This window comes from Etheostoma cragini, chromosome 17 (genome assembly GCF_013103735.1).
Source record: "Etheostoma cragini isolate CJK2018 chromosome 17, CSU_Ecrag_1.0, whole genome shotgun sequence".
NCBI lineage: Eukaryota > Metazoa > Chordata > Actinopteri > Perciformes > Percidae > Etheostoma > Etheostoma cragini.
The window spans coordinates 3141566-3152628 of NC_048423.1; the positions used below are offsets into that span (position 1 = coordinate 3141566).

The 11063-nt window shown below is 37.5% G+C and overlaps 1 protein-coding gene across 1 annotated transcript in view; it reads left to right on the forward strand.

The window, feature by feature from the left end:
- Positions 1–4106: 4106 nt before the first annotated feature.
- chrna1 (cholinergic receptor, nicotinic, alpha 1 (muscle)) overlaps positions 4107–11063 on the forward strand; it is a 15500-nt gene continuing 8543 nt past the window's right edge. Inside the window, exons 1-2 of the mRNA XM_034897856.1 lie at positions 4107–4161; positions 10162–10304. Of these exons, the coding sequence (XP_034753747.1) occupies positions 4107–4161; positions 10162–10304 (198 nt within the window). The remainder of the gene's footprint in view (positions 4162–10161; positions 10305–11063) is intronic.

An 11063-nucleotide genomic window follows, 5' to 3' on the forward strand; every position in this document is an offset into this window, starting at 1 on the left:
TGGGCAATGTACAGAAAATCAAATATCACAATATTCTTGACCAAAAACCTCGATGTCAATATTGTGACAATGTTTTATGGTTGACTACTGGTGCTTTGACAACATGTTATTAACACAATACGATTTTTGATAAATATTCTCCAGAAATGATTTAATGACTTAGTGAGTAAAGGGTAAGAAAATAGAACAGATAGAGCAGTCTGGTAAGTTCAGAAAATTACATCACTTTACTGTAAAAGCAGGTAAAGACAACACATATTACGATATATCCAAAATCTAAGGCAATATCTAGTTTCATATCGCGATATCAATACATTGACATTTGACAACATTGATATATTGCCCAGCCCTACATCCACACAGTTTCTTGTTTTTGCAAATAACTCTCATCTTAGGGTAGCATTGGATATCACACAAAGCTGCATTTACAAATACCATTAAGGGATCAAATTGATTTTTCATGCCTAGTAATTCAATTCTCCTGATGGTGTCTCACAACAAAGGCCTTTTAAAAAACAAAAAACGCCTTGAAATGGATTTAATTCTGGATCTCTGGTTACGCTCGCCCTGAAGGCTTGTTCTCGTTTAGGCTCAACAATATGTCTGTGCTCGTCTTTCTCCCTTACTTTGTTAGTAACTTTCCATGGTCATGTGAAAATCACATATGACCTATGACAATATACATCACTTTGAAGTATCAAGTGCCTCAAACTGTGAACTTTTCATTAAACATGTGTTAAATATTTCAGTTTGGTCTTTTCAGACTGCAACCACTGGAATGTGAGCGCTTCACCGGACATCTTTCAGCCAGCTGGAGGCTCTGGTGCTTTTAATCTGAAAGCATTCAGAGTTTATCTCCAGGCATCCTCGACGGGTGAAATATTACACCCAATCTGGGACCATTCAACAACTGTGGGAACATCAACAACTCTTCTTGAGAAAACTATACATTTAACAGAGATATATCCCCCCAAAACAATAAATTAACAAAAAATCTACCGTAGGTTAGTGCTTGTACTTAAATTGACCCCAGTTACAACTACAGTACCAAATAACAGTTAACTATAAAACATAACCATAGCAAAAACATTGTAACAACCAAAACCAGGATAACAACTAAGAACAACCCACATTTCAGTTGTTTGACAGTCAGATAAGAGACGTTACATTTTTTTTTAAATAGTTTGACGCTAGTGTATCAAATGAGAAGTGTGTGCATGCCAAACAAAAACCTTTATTTACACCCCTTTCTTGGACAGTTAGCTGTATTTATAGAGAATAATGGCGGTTAAGACTAAGTTTATTTTGCCATATTTTACCATGTGATGAGCTGCCTTCACCCTGGCTGTTGTGTTTAAACATGTTTTAACCCTTTGTGACCCTGATTCACTTTTTTGTTTTTAATAAATCTCGATACACAGACCTTGTCTATATGTGGTGCACATCTAAATACATTTAAAATAAAACAAGTTTCTTAATCTGCTTCTAAATGTGCATGTCATTCTCATATATAGCTTTGCACTCTGCCTGACAACTTGCTTTCACAGCAAAAGTAAATGTATCAATTGTTATAAAAAAAACTTAAAACTTTGTCTTTGCCAATTAAAGTGTCACATCTGTGTCGGATTTTCTAATTTATTTTGTTTCAATAAGCATCAAGGCATATATTATATTGTGTCTGTTCATTTGCAAGTAGGATTAGTAGTTTAGAACAAACACATCTAAATCTAACTTCTGAACTTTCCCTGCAGTAAATCAAAAACACAATTTTCAGACTGCATGAAATGTAGTTACTTGTCTTCTGCAGAGCTCTTTCTTCTTCAACTCAATAACCTTTTCATCAACAAGGAAATTAAGTTTCATTCCAAAATAAGATATCGAAATCAAAGAAGTGACACTTAAAGAAACTGACCAGACTAATATAAGATATTGAGATTTTTAAAGGGTATTAGGAAATGCAAGAGTGTGAGTGACAGGACCCTGGATTATCTTCAATATATATTAGATATACACATGAAATTTGGGTGATGTTTTTTGGCCATAATAGGAATGGAAGTGATGAATTCTCTGCATGCCATTACATGTTGAGATATGGAGGTGTCTATAAGATGCTGACAGGTGGATTACATTACTCATCTCAAAGTGCTCTTTCATATCACCTTTAAATCCAGTCTTGATCTTCAAGACGTAAAATCCTTTGTTCCCTCTATGTGGAGAGAAAATGCTCTGTGTGTTTGTGTGTGTGTGTGTGTGTGTGTGTGTGTGTGTGTGTGTGTGTGTGTGTGTGTGTGTGTGTGTGTCCTAAACAGAAATAGAAGGTACGATTAGAACACTGAGAAAGAGAGAGAACGAGAAACCAATTGGTGTCATGTACAGACTGGCAGAATGGAGAAGCACACCTTAGAATGCCAGACAGACAGAAAAACAGGCAAACTGAGCACACACACACACACACACAAAAAATTGTATTTACACAGACATCCCAGTGTAGACCATAATGTCATCGAGCCCTGTGCCATTCGCTGTGTTTCCTCAGTCTCGTACTGCCATCTAGTGTAGACAGCAGTTGAATCTTTGAAGTTTTGTATAGACAAATATTTGTTCCAACTGAGAGACTTCCTCCAAACTAACCCCATCATGAAATGACACCAATGGTCCTAGGCAAACCCTAATAAAGAACAAGTGACACATCGGTAGGGGCTGCATTTAGCAGTACAGCATAACAGGCAGCATGGCGGAGCGGAAGTCCATTGCCCATGATACACATTACAGTGTTGTGATTGGTTGTTGTTAGCACACCTTTTACTTTTAAGTAAACTATGTTTGTATCTTGAGTTAAGGAATTTACAATGAGTGTCTGCTTCCATTGTTAATTGTATTCTCCTTTGGCACATCACTATAACTTTATCCCAGGGGAACATCTACATCCTCGGATTGTTTTACACAAAAATGTTAAAATTTGAAGAATATCGGTCCATCCCAATAATGTCCATCTGCCCAAAGAGGCAAGTACAGCAAGAATTTAAGAGTACACTGCTCCCCCTTGAAATGCTTAAGCAACTTACCATGTGTAGTTTCTAGTTTTGTTATTGCAAAAATAAAATAAAAATATACGGTTGTTATCAAATTTACAAACAGTTATTTCGATTGATTTTAAAGAAAATTGAACTTATTAAGCTTAAGCTGAATTTAGGATCTCTGATTGGACCAAAAATAAAATTCAGTAGGGCCTATTAATCTCTAGTTTACTTTTAAAAAGCCCCTATTTACTCCTTTTCGCTATTATTTGTACTATTGGGGTCTCCGAGAATAGGTTTACATGCTTTGATGTTCAAAACACATTACCCATGTTTCTCATACTGCCCATTGCTGCAGTGCCTCCACCTTAAAGTCTATCAGAGCTCTTGGCATAAAATGGCACCTTAAGACGGTGAAACTTCCAACCTTTGTTGTCTTTATGAGATGTCTAACTGGTCAGTTGTTCACTCTGACACATACACTAGTGAGTTCCCTGTCATGGCATGCATGCTGGCAGGATGGTGGGTACAGCATGTCTGTGTGTATTTTCTGGAAGTAGCATGTGTGGACATGCTTCTCATTCCATCAGTGATGGCTCTCAGCTGTCCTCCTGTCTGCCTCCCTGTCTCTGTCCTGTCCCTGAAACTGTATGTCTGTCTTTCCTCATTGACTGTCGTCATGCCCTCTGCTTCTCCATGTCACTGATATAAGATGCTTTACTGGTGTCATTATCATAAGAAAAACTTCTACTGAATGAGAAATGATGACAGTGTTGATTGTATATTACACACACACACACACACACACACACGCACACAGCTGTCTCCTGTGCCTTGAAGTGTGCTGAGAGGTTGGGGTGTTGTTGGGTGGGGGAGGTGGTGTGGAGAAACCAGAGCTCAGAGTTCACTTACTGGGCGATCCACCTTCCCAGTAGTCACTTTAACTCCACAGTGAGTGCTACAGCTTTAGTGCATATGTCTGCTTCTGTGTGTAGTCAGTAAGCTTGAGGTTAGCTTGCGACCTGCTAACTGGTTAACGACACATTAAAAACGGATGCTGTAGATTTCAGGCCTGGGTTTGGCGGAGAAATGAACCTCTCTAATGTCCAGATCTTTCTGGCATGGATTCTCGGTGTACTTGCCGGTAAGTCTTCCAGCGTGCGTGCATGTTAGTGTGTGTGTGTGTGTAAGTGTAAGTGTGTGTGTGTGTGTGTGTGTGTGTGTGTGTGTGTGGGGGAGTGTCTTGATATTTCAACCTGCTTGGTTATGTTTTCGGAATCATAATTATTACCAACTAAGTTTTCACTTGCAAGGAATTTGCCTTTGTGTCTCAGGTGCTTACAAATTAAAAAGTGAATATATGTATAGGTAATAAGGACTTGCTGGGATTGCTATGGCAGCACAGGTCCTACAATTGCAGAGGGACTGTAAATAGCTATGTTTTCTTTAAATAACACCTAACTATAACTAAAATGACTAGTTTACATTTATTTTCTTAGTGTTATGTACGTATGTATGTACTTAATCAGTTGCTAAATACATGCACCCTGCAGAGAAAGCACTGATCTCTTCAGAGACTGGTGTGGCATTGCTCAGAAACAGGACACAGCTTCATGACACGTGGGCTAGGAACCAAAAAAACTACAATACAGACTAGGGAATATGACTTAAATCCTCTATTCCAGTATATGTAGTTTTTATTTTCACAATAACACAAAAACCCTTAAGAAATATTTTATGGATGAAACAAAGAATCAATTAGGAATCTCTTGTCTTGGCTAATCCAGTGATTTACATCAAACAAAACAAACAAAATGTTTCATCACAATGAAAAAAATCATAAAGATACAATACTGCCATAAAGAGGACTTGCTCATTGATTTGCAACATTTCCCACAATGGCCCAACAAAGTAAAGTAAAGGCATTAAAAAGGTACAGCTACCATGGCATAAATAATATTAGCAGGGGAAAAGAATCAAGATTTTTATCTTCTGCTATTCTGAGCCACATCCTATATCATGTTAATGCCTAGCCATATATGAATACCTCAAGAAGCATCTTACAATTTAATCTTTGAATTTGTGCGTGTTACTTTCTGCCAAAGCACTTCTAGGAATAAGTGTTAGCAGTTGTTCTCTTCAGCAACCCTGAAATAGGCAACTCAGCATTGTTAGCATTCCTTGCTGCATTCTTTTTTTTTTGTCCTCTTCAAGAGTGATTTATATTCATCAGTGAAGAGGTGTGGGTTCAGTCTTTGTTCAAGGACACTTGGACGGGATAAATGCCTGTTGATGCACACACTGTCTCTTTGGGGGGCGGGAGGGGACAGTCTAAAAACCAAGCCTACCCTGCATCTCCAAATCATGGATGACTTTCCAGATGTGTACAGTGAAGGAATAAAGTATTAGATCTCCAGCTGATTTTGTACATTTGCCCACTGACAAAGAAATAATCTGTCTATAATTTTAATGGTAGATTTATTGAACAGTGAGAGACAGAACAACAAGAAAATCTAGAAATACGCATGTCAAAAATGTTATAAATTGATTTGCATTTTAAAGAGAGAAATGTGTCTTTGACCCCTCTGCAAAACATGACTCAGTACTTGGTGGCAAAACGCTTTGCTGCGTGTCATCCCCCGTCCCTCCCCCCCGTTCCCTGTCTATCCACTGTCACTAATAAAAGTGAAAAAAGCCCCCAAAAATAATCTAAAAAAAAAAAAGATAGACTGATCATTTCTTTGTCAGTGGGCAAATGTACAAAATCAGCAGGGGATCAAATACTTTGTCCCTCACTTATGCTTCATCATCTCTTTAATGATTTTCTCTATCCTTTGAACACATGTTTGGCGCATTTACTGATCCCCGCAAACGACACGTTAATTAAATGCTCATACCCATGTATTTCATGAACTCTGCTTGGATAGAAAGATGGTATTTACAACAGAATGTGACTTGTTTGTCTGGTACGTAGCAAAAAGCAAAACAAAGACACCCTAACTTAAATTACTGAAAACATCTACTTATCAAATTAAATGATGAAATGAAATCAAAACGCTTAAATGCAGGTTGCAATGGATTGAATGAACTCTCCCTGATAAAGCAGTAGTATCAGTTTAACCTAAAATGACTGCCAGAGAGCTTTGATCAGGTCCTAACTGAAGGGGTTTTACTTTCTATAACTGCTTTTGTCACTGCTTTATAAAAACAAATGTTTTCTGTTCAACACAAGTCATTTTTCAATGAAACATATTGATTCGCTAATTTTGGTTCAGTGTTCATCTTTCACTTATTTCTATAATCAATCATTCAGTGCTGCACCAGCAAGATTACCAGTCTAAGAGTTTCAATAGGAATTTACTTCAATTTATCCTTGGCCATTCAGTGACTTGGGTACTTGCACATTTTATTAAACACACTGGTGACAAATTGATGTGGTGGCCAGATGGAGGTGGTGTGACAGGGTGAATGGATGCGGCCTTTAAGAAACCAGGTGGACATTATCTGCATCACTGCAGATGTGCTATAAAATGGTGCACAGTAAATCTTCTGAAGGTCTTTATTCCCGATGCTACACATCCACTTTGGAAAATATTTACTAGCTGGAGCTTGTTTGTTGGTATATCAGAGATTATTCCAGCCTCAAACATGATTGTTCTGTATCATGTTATATAAATGAAGATCTTTAGAAAGTATTACTTTTTAAAAGAAAAAGAAAGAAAAAAAAGAAAAAAATGAAATTACACTGTTTTGTAAGAGTAAACGCCATATTTAGTTAATGGTTGCAGTATCTTATTTTTTATGCATTTTCAATCTCAACCTTCATTTTGTCCTTAGGTCAAATTGACCCATTTTCAGTAAAAAAAAAAAAAAAAAGAAGTCACAAAAAAATGGGTTGTTGAAATAAGCGCTGAAAATGTCAACGTTAAAAAATATCAAAACAAGTTGGAAAAAAAAATCTGGAAAAGCACCCACAACATTGAGAAAGTGTCAGAAATGTTGGAAAAGGCGACCAAAATGTTTTTTGATGGGAAGATAACACAAGGGTTAATAAAGTTCCAGTAAGAGGTATTTCTTTTATTTTCTTTTATTAAGGTTGTACTTAGTGAAGATTGGGTAGTCAAACATAGAACAGATCCGTCTCTTTAAGAGATAGTTACATGAAGAGAAACCGCAGAAATGTTTCAGCTATACACAAGATCAACAAGAAAATTCAGCTTCTGGTGTCAGCCAGAAACAGTAACCAGTTTAGTGTTTGAGTAACAGATGTGAATGTCAGCACAGACACAATGCAATGATCACAGTAAGCAAACTAGTCATCTATAGCTAACCATATCATTAAACCTCAATCGAATTAATCTAACAATTCATGCCTGTTCTCTAAAAAGGTTACACAATTTAACTGGGAAAGAAAAAAAATGAGGCTATTTTAAGGGTAAGTGGCTAGTTCCTCATTTTTTAAAGCACTGCACAAATGCATTGTAACAGTAGGACCAATTCACTTTACTTTACAATTTGGTCAAAAGCTTGCTTCACACGCACAAAATCGACTCAAATACAACTCGAAATAATCTCCGCACCCACACTTTTGTTCCTTTTCAGCTAGAAATTGGCAGAAAATGGAAATGGCCTGAAATTGGAGTTGAGAGTAGGCAATGATGGACAGCTCCAAGTGGCTCCTCTGTCCCGCCTCCCCTCCCATCTATTTTTGTATGTGGCCAGATCAAAGCGTGTTAGCAGGACAACAGACAGGGAGCAGGCAGTCAGTGACAAACAGTCAGGGAAATGGACATCAGTACTGTAAACAATAGGGCTGGTTGACGCCTGCTGACTCAGCACATAACGATGACAGTGAAACATCACGATGGACAATGATATTGTTGTTCGGGGCGGGTTCATCTTGAGGGCTGCGCCTTTAAAAGGTACTGTGGTTTTCTTGTGCGTGATGTCCAGAAGCAGTACACAATTACAACTATCCAAACCAGTGACAATAATTATTTTGGGATTATTATAGGATTTTAAACTTTGAATGCGTGTGTATAAACGTAGAGTGTGTGTGTGTGTGTGTGTGTGTGTGTGTGTGTGTGTGTGTGTGTGTGTGTGTGTGTCCTCTTGCGGACTTAATGGAACTAGATCCTTGCCTGCTCCGTTCAGGCTGAGTGTGGATTGCCAGGACATTCCTAGAAATTACGTGCAAAGGATGTAACTTGTGTCAGTCTGGCAAGCAGCACTATGCTAATCTTCTGGGTCAAATTATAACAAAACTACACAATGTGTTTACTGTGATAAATGAACAACGGGGATGTGATAGTCCACTTGTAGCACAAAGTAACGCCTACTACAATAATAGTGCGAAAACGTGGGCACGATAAGACTCAAGTTGTTAGTTCTGTCTTGAGACTGTTTACCAGCCTATTGGAGAGTGAATGGTAATTCCAATACTATTTGCCAATTGTTTCTGGAAGAATCAGAACAGTATCTTCATGTAATATCTGCTAATACTGATCATAGACACACAATTGCAAATAGTAAAACAAAACTGCAGTCAGAAACTCTTAAATATCACTTTTGAGCGATGTATTCCATCCGTATGTATCTGGCATTATCACATTAACATCAAGGCTCTCTTATGTTCAAACAACAACACAAATAAAACGTATGTATATTCCACCCCAACGGTTCTAAAGTACTTATCATTGTATTGTTTGTAAACTAGTTCTAGGTTTCAACTACTGCCAACATCTAGTGTGCTGATTTTTTATTCCATTACATATCATTTAGCTGACGCTTTTATCCAAAGAGACATTTAATTGCTATATATGTCAGAGGTTACCCGCCTCTGGAGCAACTAGGCGTTTAGGGTCTTGCTCAGGAACACAGTGGTAAGTATGTAAGTTTGATGATGATAAATTAAACAGAATGACCTGTTGGGATTATTTTAGCCATGAAACAATCAAAATCAAGTCATACAGTACAGTTTCTTAGTTCTGGTATTACAGTAACCCTCCCAGCCTCACAAAACACAAACGTTAGCAGTATTAAAAGAAAAAGTGTAAAACTGCCAAAAGAAAATCTGGAACAAGGGCACATTTTTATGAAAGCTCCCCGCACAGGTCAGTTGCACTACACATGAACAAGCTATTGGCAATGCCTCCTAAAAGTTGGTGGCAGACAGACTGACTGTGAGTAAGAATTATTAGGATTGATTAATGAATAAATTATTAATAATAAAATTATTAATTATAATATTTTCTATGTCTCTTGTTCATCAGTAAACAACAAGTGAAGCTGCTCTAGGCTGAACTGGTTGTAGGCTATATTTCTATATTGAATATCCCATAGGCAAAGCATAATTTATGGGCTGAAGTCATGGTTTAAAATTGTTTAGTTTTTTTTAAAAGGCCTAAAAGTATGTTAGCCGTAAAAACCTTTTGTATGAAGAGGTGTTAAATGTAGGTTAACTGTTCTGAGCTCTAACTGATCCAGACTTAATGTCAAGTGGATTGGCCAGGGTTGGTTTTCTCAAACACCCTCTTAACACCCAGATTAGGTTCTCTACTAAGGATTTATACAGAACTGTACTTGATCGCAGTGCCTAGACAGTTAATGGGACATGCAGTGCGGAGGTTTGTCACCAATATGGCATGCCAGTCACTTGACTGCTGTTTCGGTAGATCTGTCTGCATGTGCCTGCCTGTCTCTCTCATCTAATATTTCCTCGATCTCCCTACTTAAACTCTTGCAGTCACTCTGAAGGGTTTCAGGTTGCCGGTTGTAAGCCTGGGAAATGTCTGCTGTGTGAATCACAGTTAAAAGCAATGTGCTGGCCTCCCTCTCGCTTCAGCTGTGATTTTAGGTCCAGTGTGAAAACATTTGGTTGGACATGGGCGTCAGCTGGGTATGGTAACATGTCATACGGTGTACCTCAGCCAAAGTGAGCCAAAAATAACATTCACTATGAACGTGTGAACCAGAGTTTGTGTACAGCACAAATAATGAAGATTGCACATTATTGATTTAGATCAAAGTGAAGTTTGAAGGTTTTTAAATCATTCAGTCTGATCCCCAACCTCTTGATCCATACATTTAAAAGATGAGACGTACGTAAGTAAATAAAGTCTGACAGAATTTTGGTGTGTCCTAGGTCTAGTATTCTGCTCGGAGGATGAGACTCGTCTGGTGAAAAACCTATTTACTGGTTACAACAAGGTGGTCCGGCCCGTTAACCACTTCAGCGAAGCCGTAGTGGTCACCGTGGGACTGCAGCTAATACAGCTCATCAGTGTGGTAAGACAGAGGGAAAGAGTTGACATTGTAAAAAGCTAAATAAATTGCTTAATGTAAGTGAAATGACATATTCACTATTCACAACAACTATCACTCAAGGCTTTCAGGCTTCCTCTAAATAATGGTGTCAGTGAAGACCATTCATTAGTCCATTCTCTGCCTTTTACATGAAGAAAGAAATTAAAGGCTGTCATGCCAGTGTTTCCCATACATAGGTTGTACTTGGGCGCACCGAGTAGACTGGCTGGTAACCAACCAAATGAATAAGAATTAACTTTAGATAGCCCTAGTCTTATATGATTTAACAGGAATTAGAGGGAACAGTGTTGAGATTAATAATAACATCTAACTTTCGGTTTGGATCATAGTATTACAGGTATTTTATCTGCTGAACCGTTAACATTTGGCAAAAGAAAAACTAGTTTCATTGACAAAGCACATCATGGCTACACTTTTTTGTCATTTGTTTAAAATTTAATGAGCAATTTCTTGTTGCAGCCTTAATAACTACCATGAAATTGTGTCAGATGCCACATAGTGTCGCAATATTTTCATCTGTATCTTTATGATCTTTTAGTTTAATTTGCTTTATTTATTTATACATTTTCTGATAATGTTATGTAGTCATTGTTTTCACAAACTGCTGTTTTGTAAAATATTTTACTACTGTAAAATGCTGTACACCCTGTGTACAGCATTTTATATATATATATATATATATATATATATATATATATATATATATATACACACATATAT